This window comes from Panulirus ornatus, chromosome 11, assembly GCF_036320965.1.
Source record: "Panulirus ornatus isolate Po-2019 chromosome 11, ASM3632096v1, whole genome shotgun sequence".
Lineage (NCBI taxonomy): Eukaryota > Metazoa > Arthropoda > Malacostraca > Decapoda > Palinuridae > Panulirus > Panulirus ornatus.
In genome coordinates this window covers 11,407,442-11,431,103 of record NC_092234.1, presented here as the reverse complement: position 1 = coordinate 11,431,103, position 23,662 = coordinate 11,407,442, and the positions used below count along the sequence as shown (strand labels likewise).

The window sequence follows — 23,662 nt, the reverse complement described above, 5'->3', positions numbered from 1 at the left end:
ACTTCTGCAGTTTTCACCTGAATCAGCCACCAGCACTGTATCATCAGCGAACAACAACCGACTCACTTCCAAAGCCCTCTCATCCACAACATACTGCATACTTGCCCCCACTCTCCAAAACTCTTGCATTCACCTCCCTAACCACACCATCTATAAACAAATTAAACAACCATGGAGACCTCACGCATCCCTGCCGCAAACCCATATTCACTGGGAACCAATCGCTTTCATCTCTTCCTACTCGTACACATGCCTTACATCCTTGGTAAAAACTTTTCACTGCTTCTAGCAACTTACCTCCCACACACTATACATTTTGTTATAAAGACAATAATAAGGATAAACTGTGAATTCCAGCTTCACAACCTACCATGTCAATATTACTCTTGCCATGGAAGATATATACAATAATTCCTTCCTGTTCCCTAAAGGCATTCTACATGAATTAATCAGTGCTGGTGCATTACTGCAGCATGGCTGAGAAGGTAGCATACTATACCACTGCATTATAATGATTGGTTAAAAAATTATTCAATACCAGAATGGAAGAGAGCGGTCATGTTATCATTAATATTACCAATCCTAAAACCCTCCAAACCTTCCAACCTCCTCACCTCTTACTTCCTTATGTCATTTCTATCATCAGCATCCAAAGCTTTTGAAAAACTGATCCCTCCACAAAATCAAGTAATATACTTTACCCCCCTCCACAACACAGCTTTAGATCAATAACTCTTCCCCACTGCACAAAAACCTAGAAGTCTACAACCAAGCACAAACCCCTTCCTGCACAGTATTCGTGGCTATAGACATCAAAAGCTATTTGACAATGTCCCCCATCAAATCCTTACACAAAAGATACTTGGCACCACCCTCCACAACATTGACAAAAGAAGCTAGCCAACTTCATAGCTGGCCAACAGGCCAAAGTCACTCAAAAATGCTTCACCTTTAAGGAGGAGGAGGAAGAGCAAAAGGAGGAGGAGGAGGAGGAGGAAGGACATTGAAGAGTGAGGAGGATGGGGAGGAAAGAAGAGGACGAGGAGGAGGAGGCAAATAATAAACCCACCATCAGGTTGCAATGCCAAGTCTCGGGAGAACTGTGTATCACACTTGAGACATATCATGGCAGAGTGTAACATCTCTTGAAGCGTGTTCCTCTCTAAGATGGGTGTCAAAATTTGCATCAAGCTCTGCAAAAAAAGAATAATACAAATAACTTACACTTAGTTGTCAAAAATACACCATCTTCATAAGGATACACTGACTTCAGTGCTCATTGCCTAAATTCAAAGTATAATTACCAAGCCTGCCAATATCTAAAGAGCAAAAGCATTTTCTTCATCATGAACTTAGTGATAACTGCATCACAATAAAGCATTACAACATTCATACATTATACATCTATTCATCAACATTCAATATACAGTTTTCCATAATCCAGGAGGGTGGTTATACAGTCTCTCTTCCAAAATACACATCTTCTTTTATACAACTATAAAATGCACATTTCATGCCTGTGATTTCATCATTGGTTTACAAGTTCATCAGACCTAAATTTATACTCAGTCTAAGTCATTTCCCTAAATCACTGCTTCCGATAAACCATTCCATCCTGAAATTCTTTATGTTCATAATTTTTTACATTTGACCCATCCATCTTATATACTCCATAATATTCTAGGGGAAATAGCTTCCACATTCACTTGCTCTTTGATTAAAAACCTATACACACTTACCATATATCAAGGTAAGCTAGACCATCCCTTCTAAAAAGTAATACTGCACTTGTAAACTTATGTTACACTTTACTCCATAATTATGACTACCACCACCTTGCCTTTTGTGAGGGTATCCAACACAGAATAACAGCATTATCAAGTTGGGTGACCTATGAAATCTCTAAATTTTCCTGTCCTTTGCAAATCTATATGCACTTTATGCTGATCTTCTTCCAGTTATAGATTCTTTTCTTGGGCCTCTGCACCTTCAAGGCCATTTTTCACTAAGGAACAAGGTTAGGTGGGCTCCTCTGGAGTTGGAAGATCTTTAATCATGTTGAAATCTTGTTAGGTGATAATGATACTGCATGACCGAATGTGACTTGTTGCTCACACTATTACCACTTACAGGCTGAGGTTGGAAACACCCTTCATCTGTATACACTATATTCATGGCCTCCTGCCTTTGCTTGCTCCACCACACACATATACTAAAGTTTCCTTATATCACTCCCATATATCAGTAACAAAACTCATATTTCACTTTATCAACCACTCCCTTCTAAATACGACATTTCATGAATGTCCTTATGTTTCATTCAGCTCACCCCTTAAACCTTCCCCACATCAAATTCAGAAGAAATCCACCTCTACTGCTTGCACACACCTGGTCATTTTTGAATTCTGAAACACTATGCCACACTTGTAGACCTATATTCTCTTCCTTTTTATCTTTGCTTTATGCTTCTGTGACCTTTTTTTTTTTTTTTTTTTCAAACTATTCGCCATTTCCCGCATTAGCGAGGTAGCGTTAAGAACAGAGGACTGGGCCTTTGAGGGAATACCCTCACCTGGCCCAATTCTCTGTTCCTTCTTTTGGAAAATTAATAATAAACATGCCGCTTCTCCCTTCACTCAACAGTACATCCAGCAAGCTAAGGTGAACAAAGACTTCTACAATACACTGCTGTAAAGGCTTCTTAACCTTCCACTATGCACAATGAGCGGATAAGCCATATAAGAACAATATCTCTAACCTATTAAAAGCCCTAATCTACTCATCTTTATTCTTTTGTCTATAATCTATTTTCCTAAAGCCAACCAACCAATTATATCACATAAGTTATCTATATCTACTACTAATATTTCAGACCAGTTATGCTAGGGAAAGCTAAGGTTTCACATCATCATAACAGAAATGAGACAAACACTCTACCATGCAAGCTTCTAGCTTAAGCTACTTGCATTCTTTTCACTGACCAGAATTCTCAGAGCACCTCCAAATTTTCTCCCTAACACAACTCAGTTCCTCTCTTCCCACTAACCTCCTTAGTCATCACTACTCTTACGTACCTGAACTCATAAACTACGTAATCACTATTCAGACTCATACTACGCTATGACTGCCAATCTTTTAAAAACAAAATAATCATTCTTACGTGAATTTACTCTCAATATCCCCACCCACAATATTCACCCTCAAAGGTTACCTACTATAAAACCTACTTCTGAATCACACAAGATAAATGCATAACCTACATAAAATTACTGATGTAGTTTCCATTCTGTTCTACTGCAGGTTAAGCTCTTCAAGCCCACTCTCCTCTCATGTAGTGACCCATCCATAAAACCACCAATATAATGATGATGATACTCCCAACTTTATTTCAATCCACTCACTCATACCATTATTTACCCTCAAACATAAATTAACTGAATTACAGATGCTCTTAACAATGTTCTAAAAGAATTCCATGCAAACCACAATGTCTATCTATCTATCTTTATCTCTGATGCCTGTTCCCCACTGGAACTACCTTAAAGGGTGGTTACAACAATAAAGTCTCCATAGTTAGTTAACTCCAGGGCAACTTCTTAAGCCTTTAGTGCCTCATCGTTAATGAGCCACTAACAGAGTGCAACTCTAGTGCAGTGTATACAGAGGCTCCTACCTTATGTTCCTACTGACTACTTCCTAATGCTCTAGCCTCATGTTCCTATCAACTACTACTACCTATTTCTCCTGCCCAAATGTTCTAACTAACTACTTCTATCTATTGCTCCTACCATTTTGCCAAAAGGCAGGGATAGTGCATAGTTCTCAATGAAGGAAAATCTGGAGCTATGAAGAATGAATTGTATGAGTTAAGTGTTGTCAAGTATTTTGTAAGCCAAGGAGAGATTGTATGACTGTATACCGAATGCCAGTAGTCCATGTGTTAGTGAGGCAGAGAGAAAAGACAGCTACCTGGGTCAGAGGAGTGCAACTTGAAAACCACTGAAGTGCTGGCTCAGTGCACAGACATCACTAACCCTCCCCATACTTAGGCAGGTAGTAATGGTAATATACCCCCCCTGGTCAGTGGCTGCCTGCCAACTATTACCCACTACCCATCGAGTCAAACTTTCCCTACACCTTTTCAACTTTATCACATACCTTTTCTATACCCATACATGCTGTACACACATTCTTTTCCTCTGAAAACTTTCTCACCTAACTAACCTAAAAAAATTGGTCTACAAATCCTTATCCTTGCAAATAGATATTTTGTTCCACATGGTTCACTAATCCTTTTAACATCAACATGCAACCACAATCTTACCACATACTTTACCAAAAACACTTCTGATATCTATATCTCTGCCACCTATTCCAAATGGAACTCCCTCAAAGGGGTGGCCATAGAAATGGAGGCACCATAACAAGTGAACTCCAGTGCTGCTTCATAGCCTTTAATGCCTCACCCTTAACAGACCAGTGGCAGAGGGCAACTGTAGTACAGTATATGCCAAGGCTCCTACCCGATGTTCCTAAAGACTACTTCTATCTAATGCTCCTACCAACTACTACCTAATGCTCCAGCTAGACTATTGGCATTCTGTCCACAAACATACAATCTCTCCTTGTCATATGTAATACTTGACAACACTTAACTCACACAGCTCATTCTTCATAACTTTAATGTTTCCTGTTGTGAGCACTATGCACTAGCCCTGTCTTTTGACAAAATAGTAGGAGCAGTAGATAAAAGTAGTATGTGTGAGCATTACGCAAGAGCCTCAGCAAACGCTGCACTGGAGTTGCCCACTGCTTGTGGCCTATCAAAATTTAGGCAATAAAGGTGAAGAAGCAGCCCAGGAGTTAACTTGTTATGGTGACTACTGCTGTGGCCACCCCTTTGAGGTAATTCAAACTGGAACATACATCATAGATAAAGATAGATAGATTACAGTTCATGGATAAGGAAACACCCAGCAACTGTTCGCTTCTTAATCACTATGTTAATGGGGACATTATACAAAAATCTAAAAAGTTGTATAAACAGTAAAGACTGGTAAAAAGATGGGGCCCCAAGTAAAAAAAACTCCCTCCCCATACACTACAAGTATGTAATCACAAAACACACACACACACACACACACACACACACACTTGTTTAAAAAAAAAAATCATACAAGGTTTAAAGTTTTATAGATGTCATCAGCATGCACGGACAAACACACACACACACACACACACACACACACACACACACACACAAAATTTGAGATATGTATCTGAAGGGTCATTCCCCCTAATGCCTCATTTCCTATATGCCTAGCACCTTGCTAACCAGAGTTCTGACTTGTAGGCTTCCTGGAACATAACCCCTGTATTAGTAGGAAACTGCTGAATATTTTCATTCCTCACACATAACTCTCTTCTACTTTTATTAACCTCCTTTCAAAATACTTATTTATTCTCCGTTAAATTCTGGTTAGTTTCTCTTTAGAAATCCTCTCACAAACTTTTCATTTATATCCCTATGGTCTGAGAAGGACCTGATGAGCCAGACTGTTTTGGACTTGACTCTGTCTAGTAAGCATGATGAACAAGAACTTCCCCAGATGTGAGAGTAGTACTCCATAAAATGAAAGATGACATATGTAATGTGAGAGCAACTGTTCAAAAAAGATAAAAAAATTATAGCATCTGAACAACGCTTCCAATTTCTTACAGGTATAACAAGAATGCCAATATAGAAATGTACTGATTCACTCAAAGCAAAGATATGTAAGGCAAGAGTCCAACTAGAATCAGAAATAGAAGACTTGGGAATACCAGCCACTTCCTTAAAAAGAAAAAAATGACAAGGGCAAAATTATAAGACCAGGATGAAACAAAAGGATATATGCATCATCCAATTCAAGGATCTAAATTTATACCAATTCCATATCAACCAATGAGCATGAATCAACACATGCTAAAAATATGTGAAACTACTAAAAACTACATATTGGAACATCTGACAAACCCCTAAATGGCAGATAGGTTCAAAAGTTACAATACCAAGAATGCAAAAAACAAAAAAATACATGTTTTTCCTTCAAGAACTGAGGATTGGCATGTAAAACTATAAAAAAATACACAAGTAGTATAACTACCTTCATATTGGTTTGAAGGAGTGGCCAGTAAGCTGGAAGATGGGCATAAATGACATGTCTGTCAGCTCATGATACGATGGGAGGACCTGAAGGTACTGTTTCTTTCTCTTGAATTTTGTTTCATACTCTTCCCTTATCATTTACTCAGCCAAAGTGCTGGTGTGACTAACATGTACATAATACAATAGTGTCATGAAATATTACACTATGTGAACCTAAAATGTGGGGATGGGGGGATGTGGCTGGCATGTTTAGAGAAATCCGTCTTCACCTTCAGATAAGAAAGAAGGACATGGAGATCCTGTTTGTTTATATAAGATTACTTTAATCACTCACACAGGCACAATACTGGTGGTTCATAACATGGAAATGTAGAGATATACAACACTATGCACACTACATGTTACACTAAACATCATTTATATGTGATACTTTTGTAACAATATGCTTGAAAATATTACAGCTCTTTACTTTCAGGTTACCAACTTCCTCCACCACTCCAGAAGTATATCAACAGAAAACCTGACAAATTTGTTCAGTAATTTCCTCTTGTGACCATCCTTAATTCTTGTGCATATTCTTCCCTAGACGTATCTTACTCTAAAACACTTCTATACTACACAAGTCAACCAATTCTTCTGCTTTCAGTGTCTTCCTAAGTCTGCTCAAGAAATCTTAGGTTTCATATCCATACATAACTGTTGGGCTTAGTGCAGGGTACAAATTTACTAGTTTCATGTGAAAGCCATACAAATATATAAATCTATAAATTTCTAACATTTGTATGAACAAATATATTAAAAAACTAAACCCTTTAGAATGGAAGGTATCAAGAATATAAGGTGTAGGAGGCAAGTGTTAGAAGCAGTGAAAAGTTTTTATCGAGGATGTTAGGCATGTGTACGTGTCGGAAGAGAGGAAAGTGATTGGTTCTCAGTGAATGTAGGTTTGCGGCAGGGGTGTGTGAGGTCTCCATGGTTGTTTAATTTGTATATGGATGGGGTTGTTAGGAAGGTGAATGCAAGAGTTTTGGAAAGAGGGGCAAGTATGCAGTCTGTTGTGGATGAGAGAGCTTGGGAAGTGAGTCAGTTGTTGTTCGCTGATGATAAAGCGCTGGTGGCTGATTCATGTGAGAAACTGCAGAAGGGTGTGAAAGAAGAAAGTTGAGAGTAAATGTGAATAAGAGCAAGGTTATTAGGTACAGTGGGGTTGAGGGTCAAGTCAATTGGGAGGTAAGTTTGAATGGAGAAAAACTGGAGGAAGTAAAGTGTTTTAAAAATCTGGGAGTGGATTTGGCAGCGGATGGAACCATGGGAGCAGAAGTGAATCATAGGGTGGGGGAGGGGGCGAAAATTCTGGGAGCCTTGAAGAATGTGTGGAAGTCGAGAACATTATCTCGGAAAGCAAAAATGGGTATGTTTGAAGGAATAGTGGTTCAACATTGTTGTATGGTTGCGAGGCGTGGGCTATGGATAGAGTTGTGCGCAGGAGGGTGGATGTGCTGGAAATGAGATGTTTGAGGACAATATGTGGTGTGAGGTGGTTTGATCGAGTAAGTAATAATAGGGTAAGACAGATGTGTGGTAGTAAAAAGAGTGTGGTTGAGAGAGCAGAAGAGGGCGTTTTAAAATGGTTTGGTCACGTGGAGAGAATGAGTGAGGAAAGACTGACAAAGAGGATATATGTGTCAGAGGTGGAGGGAACAAGGAAAAGTGGGAGACCAAATTGGAGGTGGAAAGATGGAGTGATAAAGATTTTGAGTGATCGGGGCCTCAACATGCAGGAGGGTAAAAGGCGTGCAAGGAATTGAGTGAAGTGGAACAATGTGGTATACCGGGGTCAACATGCTGTCAATGGATTGAACCAGGGCATGTGAAGCGTCTGGGGTAAACCATGGAAAGTTTTGTGGGGCCTGGATGTGGAAAGGGAGCTGTGGTTTCGGTGCATTACTACATGACAGCTAGAGACTGAGTGTGAACAAATGTGGCCTTTGTTGTCTTTTCCTAGCGCTACCTTGCACACATGAGGGGGGGAGGGGGTTGTTATTTCATGTGTGGCGAGGTGGCAATAGGAATGAATAAAGGCAGACAGTATGAATTATGTACATGTGTATATATGTATACGTTGAGATGTATAGGTATGTATATTTGCGTGTGTGGACATGTATGTATATACATGTGTGTGTGGGTATGTTGGGCCATTCTTTCATCTGTTTCCTTGCGCTACCTTGCTAATGCGGGAGACACCAATAAAGCAAAATAATAAAAAAAATAATCCTGCTATCAATAAAGAAATGGCAATGTGGAGATTTAATAAGAAAACAACTGAAATACCTGATAATCAGCATGGTCAAAGACATAGGTTCTTGATTTGTAAGCAGGTCTCACTGTGTCAAATGTAATCAGAATCTTGTAAGGTGAACTAGTTAGCACCTCTACACTCTCAAGACACCGTAGATCCCACTGGAAATAAATAATGAATAATTCATCAATAATACATTATTCTCACGCTGACTGACATCAAGTGTTGTAAATCTAAAAATAATACAGACAGAAATTCAAACAGTTTACAGACATTCAAAGAGAGACTTTTTTTCAGCTGTAACCGATCACTTATCAATCATATACTAGGTGTCCTTGCCCTATCAATGCATGTTGACTTGGAACTACAGATCCATTCTGCAAAATCACATCCAACAAAGGATCAAAAGTACTTAAAAATACCAGACAAATCAACAAAAAATGTACTAATATTCATGAAATCCTGTACCCACCTGAATACAATCATTATCATTTCATTCCTACATTCTTTTCAAACTAATCGCCATTTCCCGCGTTGGCAAGGTAGCGTTTAGAACAGAGGACTAGGCCTCTGAGGGAATATCCTCACTTGGCCCCCTTCTCTGTCCCTTCTTTTGGAAAATTAAAAAAAACGAGAGGGGAGGATTTCCAGCCCCCCGCTCCCTCCCCTTTTAGTTGCCTTCGACGACACGCAGGGAATACGTGGGAAGTATTCTTTCTCCCCTAATAATCAACCATTTTCTGCTACTCACTGCAACAGTTATAAACTCACAAAAAATATTGCTGTGAAATACTCCATTTAAATTCTAAAATCCTGTCAAATTGCATCCACAAAAGTTTTCATATATATCTAAAAAAGCTCTGGAGACAACAAGGGCAGCAAGTCTATTTTACAAAATTAGGCATCCATGACCAATGCCAGCAGATGGGATGGTAGCTGACTATCCAAATTGTGTAAAAAAAATCTTCTACACAGTGCACATGGCCTTGGATATATGTGCCACACCTCTGACCACCAAGATGTGCTTATTTGTATGGCACAGCAGAATATGAGAAACAAAACTGGGAATGCATGTGTGGACAGAAATGAAAGATATTTATAGGAAGGATAATCTATATATGGTACATGCATGCAAGACCAACATAGGTATAGTGAAACATCTTAATAAAATGGAGTGAGATGTGTGAGATGAAGCTGACAGATGGCACAAACAGCCATGTAAAGGAGGATATGTAAATTTTGAAGAAAATTAGTAGTTGAAAAAAAATTCAAATGAATACTCTCGAGATAATTATAGTTGGAAAATTTATGTTACCGACTTGACTGTATTCATGATATATGTGCTTAGCATTTATGGACGATATTCACAATATGAGAACGAAAGAACTTAGAACATGTGAGGATGTGGGCTCAGAAAGGAAGCCCACTTAATCATGGAGTGACATGAACAGATGAGCGAGAGATAAAGTAAGAGTTTCAACTAGGTATGGTATCCAAAAGACATGTACTTACATTGAAAGAATACAAGTTAAATGTGCATTAACAAGTGTGAATGTTACAAATATGTACTTTCTACACAGGGATGTCCTCCAGCCTACATGATACAGAGATAATATACAGGACAAAATCAAGATTGGAAAGTCACTGGTGTAGCATAATATGACAGGAAGCTCGTATAATGAGGTCTATAATTAGGTGGAGCTTATCAGATTATACGTAGTAATAGTAATATGCATGTAAGACCTTAATGTTGAGGAGATCAGGACTATAAAATTGCATGAAGTAGTGAGGATGATAATATGAATGAAAGTGAAAAATCAAACTTGAATGAAAAATCCAAATATGATTGAGAGATAATTATGAAACTAGAAAATGAAGTTAAGGTGATGGAAAAGCACTTAAAGAGTGCATTAACAACAGCTGCCATACATAAGTGAGGCTGGTAGGTTGGGTAATCACAAATCAGGAAGAAAGAGTTGGAGTTTGGTAAAATGAACATCATATTATGGTAACTGGTTGAATAAAAATAAAGTTTGAAGGAAAAGCTGTCTGTCAAAAAACATTATTATCTCTCCAAAGTAGTGTCCTGAGAGCATAAGACATTCCATACAATAGCATCTAAGATAATTTGGGTTAAGATTTTAACCACAAGTTTTACTAGTAAGAAAACACTGGCCTTTCCTGTCCATTGCTATCAATCAAAAAGTAGTAGCAGCAGCTTGCTCATTTTGGGCCTCCCTTTAACCAATCAGATACTCTCAATGAGATTATCTCATGATCTCAGTGACATGCTCACTCCCAGGGACTAATCCATTTGGCAACTCAGAATTCACACATCACTGGTATAAATACAAAAGTGGTCACAGTTCGTAACAAGAAAGGTTTTTCGAAAAGGATGGGGATGGCTATGCAGGGTAAGAAATCCGGAAAAATGATCACAGGATACTGCTTTGGAGAGAAAAGGTTTATCAGGTTTCAAAGTGTGCTTTCACTCCTCTACAGTTTCCCTATGAGGATGATAGCATACCTACATGAAGGAAAAGGGCACACAGAAAAACTTTCAGGTAAGAATATCAAACTCATGGAAGGATAATGTGAAGGCCAACATCAGTGTTTTGTGTGCTCTAGTGTAAAGTCTAGGCTGGGCCTATAGTGGTTACTCAAGTGTGAGGAAGAGGGGGTAAGCTTTTTATTTCTACTAGGATGTTGGTGGTTAGTGTTTAGGGTGGGAGGGTCCAGTGTTGTTGCAGAGAGCATGTTGGCGGTTAGCAATAGTGTCTAGGGTGGGAGAGTCCACTGCAATGCACATTGAGGTAAGACTGAATTGGGAGGATCTTTCTTTCATCATGAAAGTGTTGAGTGTTTGTAAATGCTTAAGAGCCACTGATGTTCTGAGTGCACTATTTTGCAAGGCTTTCAGGTTTATTAAGTCTGCTTTTGAGAAGGTGGAGGACCAGGCAGGTGAGGCAGAGTTTACAATACAGTGGGTGAATTTTATGTACAGGATGTTAGGGGATTCTTTCTCTTGTCCAAATCTGGTGCTAGTTAGTGCTCTGATGGCATTTAGTTTGTGTGTTACTTTTGGTGTGACGTTACTGTTTTGTTATTGGTTTCATAGGATACATTTACAATAAAATACATCTTACACTTCAGAACAGCTTCACGAGATAAAAGAAAGCACTTAGTTATCAAGGTAACATTCTGCAGCAATACAAATATCTGAATATTGGCAGAGAACCTGAATGATGCCTGTGGAATTTGGCACTCATATGACAATTCCCACTGTCAGCAATGCGGGTTATCACATGATGAATCCTGCCATTTAAGGGTTAAACATCCTATACCTCAGAGTTACTATCTGAACTATATAATGAGAGATTATAGGAAGGAGGTATAAGATGTCTGGGTTGCATCAGGTAAGGGGATGTCCATGTTATTAAGAGTGGAATTTAGGAGTGAGAAAAAGTGGCTTTATCAGAGGGGCAAACACCTACAGTACTATCCATACGGAAAAATGAAGGAAAGGTACATCATTGTTTGTATGGGACACTAGACTAAAATCCAGGAAGACATACCAGTTTAAGGAGAAACTGCATAGCCCTTACTTCATTCCAGGTAAATGTTTCCCCATCTTTAAACTCTGTCCCACACACAATTCTTCTCTCCTCTTACATTAACAATTCATTCCTTTCAGATTCCATTCAGCCATACAAATGGAGGGCATGCCACTTACAATAAGGACCCCATGCTTCTTTTGAGAGAATTCAAACTGCAGACCTTGAGTCACCAACTCCAGAGGGCAAGGTGCTGGGCCATCCAACACCCTGGAGTTGGCCTACTATCCTCATCCATTTCCATTACACAAATACTGATACCCTTTAATATAAGGAAAAAACAACAATAATCTGAATCATAAACTAGTAATGATCACATACCCTAAAAAGAGTTCTGGTTGTGATGCTATGTTTCTCCTTAAACTGTGAAGATGTGACGGTAAGAATAACATCCTGCAAAGTCTTATCTTTTCCTGCATCTCTTTTTTCTCCTTCTTGTAATGTTGTATCTGTCACAACTTGCTCTTCTATTTCTCTTTGAGCAAGGACACGGTGTAAATCATCCTTCTCATCTGTAGCAAATATAAAGATGAACACTTTACAAACCAAATGAATAAAAGATAACGAGTCCTGATGAAAAACTTTTTTGGTATAATGGAACTGTGTGACTTAAACTTCAATCCATGTTCCTTCAGGCTAGTCCCAATGGAATGTACTATCAATGAGAATGAATGGAGGAGGGGATGGCTAAAATCAACTACGATAACCATAAAGAGATCCCTATACAGCACTTTACTGCTAAAGTGCTAAATCACAAGCTTGATGTTTGAGCAGTCTCTCCCATACCACCTGTAATAAACACTAATGTGGTTTAAAGGAGAGAAAGCATTTTAAATGCAAGACATAATGAGCATGAGGGATAAGTTAGTTCCTAGCAATTCACTCTTCCACAAGTCTCTCCATTTCTTGGAGGGAAGAGCTAATTAAGATATTAACTGTATCTATGGAATACTGATTTCCATTACAGAACACTGAAGGTCTTAATTACCCTACTAATCAGACACTGGACAAAAACCAAGTGTGATTTCCAAATCATTGGTAATTATGGAAAAAAAAATTCTGGTCAATATCAATTTACAAGCTACAAAAGTAGGAAAAATCAGAAAATATGTATCTCCTCCAAAAACATGAATAACACATGCGCATGCACATGGGAGCAGCTGAGTGAGTGTGTTAGCAGCTTTGATGTACGAGACCGGGTTATAGTAATGGGTGATTTGAATGCAAAGGTGAGTAATGCGGCAGTTGTGGGTATAATTGGTGTACATGGGGTGTTAAGTGTTGTAAATGGAAATGGTGAAGAGCTTGTAGATTTGTGTGCTGAAAAAGGACTGTTGACTGCGAATACCTGGTTTAAAAAGAGAGATATACACAAGTATATGTATCTAAGTAGGGGAGATTGCCATAGATCGTTATTGGATTACGTGTTAATCGATGGGCGCGTGAAAGAGATACTTTTGGATGTAAAAAGGCTAAGAGGGGCAACTGGAGGGATGTCTGATCACCATGTTGTGGAGGCGAAGGTGAAGATTTGTAGAGGTTTTCAGAAAAGAAGAGAGAATGCTGGGATGAAGAAAGTGGTGAGAGTAAGTGAGCTTGAAAAGAAGACTTGTGTGAGGAAGTACCAGGAGAGATTGAGAGCAGAATGGGAAAAGGTGAAAGCAAATGACGTAAGGGGAGTGGGGGAGGAATGGGGTGTATCTAGGGAAGCAGCGATGGCTTGCACAAAAGATGATAGTAGCATGAGAAAGGTGGGAGGTGGGCAGATTAGAAAGGGTAGTGAGTGGTGGGATGAAGAAGTAAGATTGCTAATGAAAGAGAAGAGAGAGGCATTTGGACAATTTTTGCTGGGAAGTAGAGCAAATGACTGGGAGATGTATAAAAGAAAGAGGCAAGAGGTCAAGAGAAAGGTGCAAGAGGTGAAAAAGAGGGTGAATGAGAGTTGGGGTGAGAGAGTATCATTAAATTTTAGGGAGAATAAAAAGATGTTTTGGAAGGAGGTAAATAAAGTGTGTAAGACAAGAGAACAAATGGAACATCGGTGAAGGGGGCTAATGGGGAGGTAATAACAAGTAGCGGTGAAGTGAGGAGGAGATGGAGTGAGTATTCTGAATGTTTGTTGAACATGTCTGATAATAGAGTGGCGGATAAAGGGTGTTTTGGTCGAGGTGGTGTGCGAAGTGAGAGGGTCAGGGAGAATGGTTTGGTAAACAGAAGAGGTAGTGGAAGCTTTGCAGAATATGAAAGCCGGCAAGGCGGCAGGTTTGGATGGTACTGCAGTGGAATTTATTAAAAAAGGGGGTGACTGTGTTGTTGATTGGTTGGTAAGGATATTCAGTGTATGTATGGTTCATGGTGAAGTGCCTCAGGATTGGTAGAATACATGCATAGAGCCATTGTACAAAGGAAAAGGGGATAAAGATGAGTGTTCAAATTACAGAGGTATAAGTTTGTTAAGTATTCCTGGGAAATTACACAGGAAGGTAGTGATTGAGAGGGTAAAGGCATGTACAGAGCATCTGATTGGGGAAGAGCAGTGTAGTTTCAGAAGTGGTAGAGGATGTGCAGTTCAGGTGTTTGCTCTGAAGAATGTATGTGAGAAATAATTAGAAAAGCACGAGATTTTGTATGTAGCATTTATGGATCTGGAGAAGGCATATGATAGGGTTGATAGAAATGTTGCCTGAACATATAGGAGGGTGAATTGGAATGATGTGGTATACCAGGGTCGACGAGCAGTCAATGGATTGAACCAGGGCATGTGAAGCATCTGGGGTAAACCATGGGAAGTTTTGTAGGGCTTGGATGTGGAAAGGGAGCTATGGTTTCGGTGCATTACACATGACAGCTAGAGGCTGAGTGTAAACAAATGTGGCCTTTTTTGTCTTTTCCTAGCGCTTCCTAGTGCTACCTTGCTTGTGCGCGTAGGATGGGGGAGATGCTATTTCACATGTGGCTGGGTGGTGACGAGAATGGATGAAGGCAGCAAGTATGAATATGATGTACATGTGTATATATGTATATGTCTGTGTACATATATGTTGAAATGTATAGGTATGTATATGTGCGTGGGGGCGTTTATGTATATACATGTGTATGTGGGTGGGATGGGCCACTCTTTCGTCTGTTTTCTTGTGCTACCTCGCTGACACGGGAGACAGTGATTAAGTATAATAAAAAATAAAAAATGATGAAACAAAATATATTTCATATGGTCATTAACAATTTCATGCATATTGGACATCACTCTGGTGTCATAACAAATCCTTAACTCCTACTGGGTACCACTAAGGTGTCATAATAAATCCCTAACTTTACCTAATACTGGATGCCAGAAATTGAGGCATCAATACAACACAATAGGGTAATAATACTGTGCAGTATAATGATTCTGATAAAGCATAGGTGCTCCCATTTTTTCATTATATCATGAACTGTTTTGGTAAAACATGAACCCAACTGGCTGTGTGCAGCAAGCTGCCAATTTTGTGCAAGTCAAGCTGCCCATCACAACAGTTCTCTGGTAGCATTTGAGGAGTAATGACGTATCATCTGCCACTTGTACATTTCTACACCTATGCCTACTTGAACCAGTCATCACTATGCCTAAGCATACAGCAAGCACTCCTACTACAAAGGAGCCCCTTCAAGATATTTCATGAACTAAAGCATAAGTCTTGCACTTCAGCTGTTGCTCGCTATTATGGCACTAATGAGAGTAGCATCTGTGCCCTACTAAAAAAGTGAATCTATCAGGAAAGCCTTTTCGCTGCTGTTTATTTCAAAGATGGCACTGCATCTCAGGATGCCATCATTTGTGAAGATGGAGGCTGATCTCCATTTTACCACTTAAAATATACAAAATGTTCTTCCTACCCACATATTCAGCAATTTCAATATTAATGTAAAGTGTTTTTTTCTTAAATATCAAGAATTATGTTAACAGAAAACAGAAAAAAATTACAGGAATAAGACTGGTAGATAACCAAATGGGTAATTAGAAGAACAAGTGTTCAGTATATGTTTGAAGGGATAGCAGTTCCAACAATATCATCTTGAAGCGAGGCATGGGCTATACATAAGGCTGTGCAAAGGGTAGATGTGTTGGAAATAAAATGTTTGTGGGCAGTAATTGGTGTGAGGTGGTTTGATCGAGTAAGAAATAAAAGGATGAGAGAGATGTGCAGTAATAAAAGAGTCGTTGAGACAGCTGAAGAGGGTGTGCTGATATGATTTAGACATATGGAGAGAATGAGTGAAGAAAGGTTGACACTAAGGATATTTGTGTCAAAAGTGGAGGGAAGAAGGAGAACAGGGAGACAAAATTGAAGATGGAAGGGTAGAGTAAAAAAGATTTTGAGCAGCTGGGGCCTAAACATGCAGGTGGGTGAAAGAATGTGACGTGAGGACGGATGACTGAACAAAAAATAATAGGGTATGTGAGAGGTATGGCAGTTAGGAGAGTATGTATGAGGAAGGTGAAGAGGACATGATGAAAAAGTTTTGGCATAAAGAAAGGATGAGTGAGAAGAGGATTACTGGTAGGGTATATATGTCAGTGGTAAAAGGAAAGCAAGATGAAGGTGCAAGATTGGAGTGAAAGATCCTCTGAGCGATTGGGGTCAGAACATGAAGGATTAAGTGAGGTTTGCAAAGGTTGGAGTGAATTGGAGTAATGTGGTATACTGAAGGTCACAGGCTGTCAGCGACCTGACCATGGCATATGAATCAATCATGGAAAACTACAGAATGGAATATGAATGTTGGCAAGGGATATTGGAGTTCTGATTTCAGTGTATTATACATGATATTTAGGGAGTTGATGTGCACAAATGAAGCCATTGTGCTTTGCTTCTACATAAACAGTAAAGAACACAGAGAAAAGATACATGAGAAACAGTAAAGAACATGGAGAAAAGAAACTCATTAATGACTGAACATTTCTAAATCTATACAACTGACAGTTAAACAAACCTTCACTATCACTGTGTGTTGGTGATACATCTGCTGATGATCTCCGAGAAAAGTTTGAACTCCCTTTATAAAAATTAGACTCCATGCTGGATTCTGTACTTGGTTCGTTGCTAATCTTTGCATCAGTTATGTCACTAATAGAGGGGTTTTCTTCAGGAGTACTTTCCTTATCATTCTGATCTGAAGGAATATTTGCAACTAAATTTTCCTTCTTGGTGTCTAACATCATGTTATGACCAACAATTTCATTTGTGTCCGAGGAGACTGTGTCAGGTATCTTGCTTTGAGCTCCTGGTGTCCCTGACTGAGACTTTGATTCAAGAATTTCTTCAAGCAGTCTGTCATTCTGCTCTGTAGCAAGAGTTCTGAATAAAAATGTTGATATTAGAAACATTTTTCTACAATAATGTACTTTCATAGCACACAATCAAAACTGCTTAAAAATCTTTTATCTCTCAAATACATAGTAATACTAGAAAATAATAAAAATCTAGGATGTTAACATTTTGCTTTACTTATTATACACACTAATTATTCCCAACATAACTATAGACTAAAGGTAAATATGTATGCTCTACAGGATGAAAACTTATTTCTCTACCATAGGCTCTGGCCCCATTTAGTTCCCTTCTTCAACATGCAAGGGATACATAGGCAGTCTTCTTTCTGCCTTGTTCCTTGGCATTATGTGTAATACGTACATGTATGTGTGTTGTATGAAAGTATACCTGTTTGGTAAACATGTATGTAAACTATTTTGCCAATATATGCCCTCAACTGAACCTAATAATATATGACTGTTAACCAGAGACTAAAATCATCATGCCACGACAGGCTTAAAAGTCGCCCTATCCCAAACCACATTTTCTGTGGTCTAACTGATGATATGTCTCGTCTGTCTCACAACCTGACACCTATGAGGTAACCCACCAACACATAGGGAAGGTTTCACTCCAAATCATCACAAGGCATTCAGATGATATCCAGTCATATTTACATGTAATAATATGGTATTGCTTACCCTCTTTTACAGCCACGTGCCATCTTCTGTATATCTCCCAATCATTTGCATTCCTTTCCTTAAGTAACAACTGTACATCCACTCTTTTCTCTTTCACAAGTTACTTTACTTCATCCTCCTACCTCTCACTACCCTTTCTTTGCCCACACATATATTCTCTTTGCCACCCCACCACACATGAAATGACACCCCCCCCTCCCCCCCACGCATGCAAGGTAGCACTAGGAAAAGACAACAAAGGCCACATTTATTCACACTCAGTCTCTAGCTGTCATGTGTAATGCACCAAAACCATAGCTCCCTTTCCACATCCAGGCCCCACAAAACTTTCCATGGTTTACCTCAGGCGCTTCACTTGCCTAGGTTCAGTCCATTGACAGTATATCGACCCTAGCATACCACACTGTTCCAATTCCCTCTATTCTTTGCACTCCTCTCATCCTCCTGTATGCTCAGGCCCCAATCACTCAAAATCTTTTTCACTCCATCCTTCCACTTCAGCACAACATATTTCCTGGGGACAATCCACCTCATTAGGTTCCAATACTTATAAAAGTTATTTAGATCTCAACATCACAATAGAAGTATCATCCAGCATCTACCAAACTAGACAACACATTGACCTGACTGACAATAACTGTAAAAGGGAGAGTGGTTAAGGCAGGTTACAAGGTGGGGGTTGACCTAGGTAGCTAAGCGTGCCAAGGACCACTTTTCTTATATTTCTGTTTTTTCAACTTTAAAGCCTATCCTATCATTAATCAAATCTTTATTGAAAACAAGTGATCCACAAATCATCTTCCACTACTGAAGCACAATGTTCCTCCCCACTCTGATGCTCTGTGCATGCTATCACACTCTAAACCACTACTTTCCCATACACCTTACCAAGTACACTTAACAAACTCATACCTCTGTAGTCTGAATACTCCTGTTTATCCCCTTTGCCTTTATACAATGGCACTATATATGCATTCTGCCAATCCTCAGGCACCTCACCATGATACATGCATACGCTGAAAATCCTAACCAACCAATCAACAACACATTCACCCTCTTTCTTAAGAAATTCAACTGCAATACCATACATTCCAGCAGCCTTGCCTCATTTCATTTTATGTAAGGCTTTCATCACCTCTTCTCTCTTCACCAAATCACTCTCCAAGATCCTCTCATTTTACATACAACCCCTAACCAAACACCCTACATCTCCCGCCCTATAATCGTACATATTCAACAGCCCTTACTCCATCTCCTCCTCATTTCACCACTATCTGTTACCACTTTCCCATTTGCTCCTTCACAGATGTTCCCATTTGTTCTCTTGTGTTTTGCACATTGCAAACCTTCAAAAAGTAAAATCATAAATGTATCTTACCTCATATCAGTCTTCACTGTGAAGGAACCCAAAGTCTGAGCATCAGCGTCTGAGCTGCTACTGTGGACTGTTGGTGCATCAGCTAAGCTGGGTGAAGGTGGATTCTGTACATCTACAAATAAAGGCAATTTTATCAGTCAAGGCAATTTTTTTCATACATATTCGCCATTTCCCACATTAGCGAGGTAGCATTAAGAACAGAGGAATGAGCCCTAGAGGGAATATCCTCACTTGGCCCCCTTCTCTATTCCTTCTTTTGGAAAACTGAAAATGAGAGGGGGGGATTTCCAGCCCCCCCGCTCCTTCCCCTTTTAGTCGCCTTCTACGACACGCAGAGAATACGTGGGAAGTATTCTTTCTCCCCTACATGTATTCATATAACCAATACTGCACAAGAAAAAGGACACTCTAGCGGCATGAAAATGTCTGAAAAACACATGACAAAAAGTGAAAGCACTAATATAAAATAGTGAATAGTTACAATGAGCAAAACATATTTCTCTTGTGACAAAAGCTGAAATTAATACCACATTTTTGCAAACATATTTCTATTTCAGTACTAAAATAAACATATACACATGTTTATGAAAAGCATTCATTTACAGCCTATTCATGAAACCTTTACAAATCTAAATCATCTCCTGATTGTTCAAAAGTGATATAATGTATTCTGTAATTCTCTTTAACTTGTAATAAATTTTCTTTTCATACTATTCACCATTTCCCATGTTAGCAAGGTAGTGCTAAGAACAGAGAACTGAGCCTTTGAGGAAATACCCTCACCTGGTCCCCTTCTCTGTCCCTTCTTTTGAAAAATCATAAACGAGAGGGGAGGATTTTCAGCACCCTGCTCCCTCTCCTTTTAGTCGCCTTCTACGACATGCAGGGAATACATGGGAAGTATTCTTTCTTCCCTACCCCCAGGGATACTATATATATATATTTTATATTATATTTGGCTTTGTCGCTGTCTCCCGCGTTAGCGAGGTAGCGCAAGGAAACAGACGAAAGAATGGCCTAACCCACCAACATACACATGTATATACATACACGTCCACACACAAATATACATACCTATATATCTCAACGTATACATATATATACACACACAGATATATACATATATATATATATACACATGTACATAGTTCATACTGTCTGCCTTTATTCATTCCCATCGCCACCCCATCACACATGAAATAACAACCCCCACCCCCTTCATGTGCACGAGGTAGCATTAGGAAAAGACAACAAAGGCCACATTCATTCACACTCAGTCTCTAGCTGTCATGTAATAATGCACCGAAACCACAGCTCCCTTTCCACACCCAGGCCCCACAGAACTTCCCATGGTTTACCCCAGACGCTTCACATGCCCTGGTTCAATCCAATAACAGCACGTCGACCCCGGTATACCACATCGTTCCAATTCACTCTACTACTTGCACGCCTGTTCAGGCCCCGATCACTCAAAATCTTTTCACTTCATCTTTCCACCTCCAATTTGATCTCCCACTTCTCGTTCCTTCCACTTCTAACACATACATCCTCTTGGTCAATCTTTCCTCACTCATTCTCTCCATGTGACCAAACCATTTCAAAACACCCTCTTCTGCTCTCTCAACCACATTATTTCTATTACCACACATCTCTCTTACCCTTACAATACTTACTCGATCTTACCACCTCACACCTCACATTGTCCTCAAACATCTCATTTCCAGCACATCCACCTTTCTCCGCACAACTCTATCCAGAGCCCATGCCTCGCAACCATACAACATTGTTGGAACCACTATTCCTTCAAACATACCCATTTTTGCTTTCCGAGATAATGTTCTCAACTTCCACACATTCTTCAACACTCAGAACTTTCGCCCCCTCCCCCACCCTTTAAACATCCAGGCCCCACAAAACTTTCCATGGTTTATCCCAGACACTTCACATGCCCTGGTTCAATCCATTGACAGCACGTCGGCCCCAGTATAGGTATACCACACTGTTCACTCTATTCCTTGCATGCCTTTCACCCTCCCATATGTTCAGGCCCTGATCGCTGAAAATCTTTTTCACTCCATCCTTCCACCTCCAATTTGGTATTTCACTTCTCCTGTCACAAATCTTTGTGAAATCTGTTTCCTTCCCTTGAGAAGCATATACACAGTATCAGTCACTAAAGAGAGCTCGACATCTGGCACATTCTGACAATGTTACTTTACTAAACAAAGTTAATATAAAATATAACCCAGTCCTCTGTTCCTGACGGTACCTCACTAATGCAGGAAATGGGGAATATGTATATAAAAAAAATTGATTTGGCAGCAGATGGAACCATGGAAGCGGAAGTGAGTCACAGGGTGGGGGAGGGAGTGAAAGTTCTGGGAGCAATGAAGAATATGTAGAAGGAGAGAACATTATCTTGGGAAGCAAAAATGGGTATGTTTGAAGTAATAGTGGTTCCAACAATGTTATATGGATGTGAGGCGTGGGCTATAGACAGGATTGTTTGGAGGAGGGTGGATGTGTTGGAAATGAGATGTTTGAGGACAATATGTGGCGTGAGGTGGTTTGATCAAGTAAGTAATGAAAGGGTAAGAGAGATGTGTGGTAATAAAAAGAGTGTGGTTGAGAAAGCAGAAGAGGGTGTATTGAAATAGTTTGGTCACATAGAGAGAATGAGTGAGGAAAGTTTGACAAAGAGGATATATGTGCCAGAGGTGGAGGGAATGAGGAGAAGTGGGACACCAAACTGGAGGTGGAAGGATGGAGTGAAAAACATATTGAGTGATTGGGGCCTGAACATACAGGAGAGTGAAAGGCATGCAAGGAATAGAGTGAATTGGAACAATGTGGTATACCAGGGTCGACGTGCTGTCAATGGATTGAACCAGGGCATGTGAAGTGTTTGGGGTAAACCATGGAAAGTTTTGTGGGGCCTGGATATGGAAAAGGAGCTGTGGTTTTGCTGCATTATACATGACATCTAGAGACTGAGTGTGAACGAATGTGGCCTTCGTTGTCTTTTCCTAGCGCTACCTCACGTGTGTGCGGGGGAAGGGAGGTGTCATTTCATGTATGGCGGAGTGGCGAAAGGAATGAATAAAGGCAGCAAGTATGAATTATATACATGTGCATATATGTACATGTCTATGTATGTATATATATGTATACATTGAAATGTATAGGTATGTATACGTGCAAGTGTGGACATGTATGTATATACATGTGTATGTGGGTGGGTTGGGCCATTCTTTTGTCTGTTTCCATGCGCTACCTCGCTAATGCGAGAGACAGAGACAAAGTATAATAATTTCTATTTATCTATTTTTGCATAATCTAATAGCTATTTGTAATTCATGCACACCTTCACAAAAAGAAAAATAAGTTTTTCTGGTTTTTAATCAACAACTCCAAAACCTAAGTAACTCAACCTTTCCTTCTCTCTTCGAACATGATTAATCTATAATAAACACTCCCACTGATAAAGCCACATCTCATTATCTTCATATTATGTAAGACTGCTTTGGTTGATTCCATATCAAGTCCACTCCATCTCCACCACTGACCCCATGCTCTCTTATTTCTGTTCCAAACAAAAATATCTACCAAGAACTATTTCATCTACAATGGAGTCAGGTGTACAGTCCAGATGGCAAACATCTGAGCTTACATTTGTGACATTAATGGTAATATGGATGGCAGAATTTTTTCCCCACACTTCCTAGCAACAGAAGAACGATAAAATAGCAACTAATAAAGTGATAACTCAGTTGGAAATCTAAACACTTCCCTCCAGTTTCATTTCAGCTCCAAATACCTGCAAAGGTGTTCTTTATAAAGTCAAGTGCACCATGGAAAAGAAGTTTGCTAATCTGGCTTCTAAAAACAAATCTTTCTGTTCCTTAACAAAATGAATCTCAAGAGAGTGAGTGAAAGAGAAACAGTTGGGTGTAAATATGCAGCTGCTGGATGTTTAATCATTACCTTAAAGAGGCAAGGGTGAAGATTCATCGTGGTTCTCAAAAAGAGAAAATGATATGAGTGAAAAAAAGGTTGAAAGTGGATGACCTTGGAAAAGACACGTGTGAAGAAATACCAGGAGAGATTGAGTTTCGAATGGCAAAAGGCGACAGTAAACAAAGTAAGGGGAACTGGTGAGTAATGGGAGGTGTTTAGGGAAGTACAGCGGGCTGGTATGCACGAGAGGAGTGTGTGGCATGCAGATACT

At 39.5% G+C, this 23,662-nt stretch overlaps 1 protein-coding gene across 3 annotated transcripts in view; it reads right to left on the bottom strand.

Annotated features, from left to right (window-relative positions):
• The window catches only part of LOC139751277 (uncharacterized), a 137,626-nt gene that overhangs the window by 81,445 nt on the left and 32,519 nt on the right, over positions 1-23,662 (bottom strand). For all 3 annotated transcript variants that reach the window (XM_071666588.1, XM_071666589.1, XM_071666590.1), the window contains exons 9-13: positions 19,435-19,546; positions 17,036-17,400; positions 12,383-12,573; positions 8,480-8,608; positions 1,070-1,193 (exon numbers count right to left, since the gene is read on the bottom strand). In XM_071666588.1, coding sequence (XP_071522689.1) covers positions 1,070-1,193; positions 8,480-8,608; positions 12,383-12,573; positions 17,036-17,400; positions 19,435-19,546 — 921 coding nt within the window. The remainder of the gene's footprint in view (positions 1-1,069; positions 1,194-8,479; positions 8,609-12,382; positions 12,574-17,035; positions 17,401-19,434; positions 19,547-23,662) is intronic.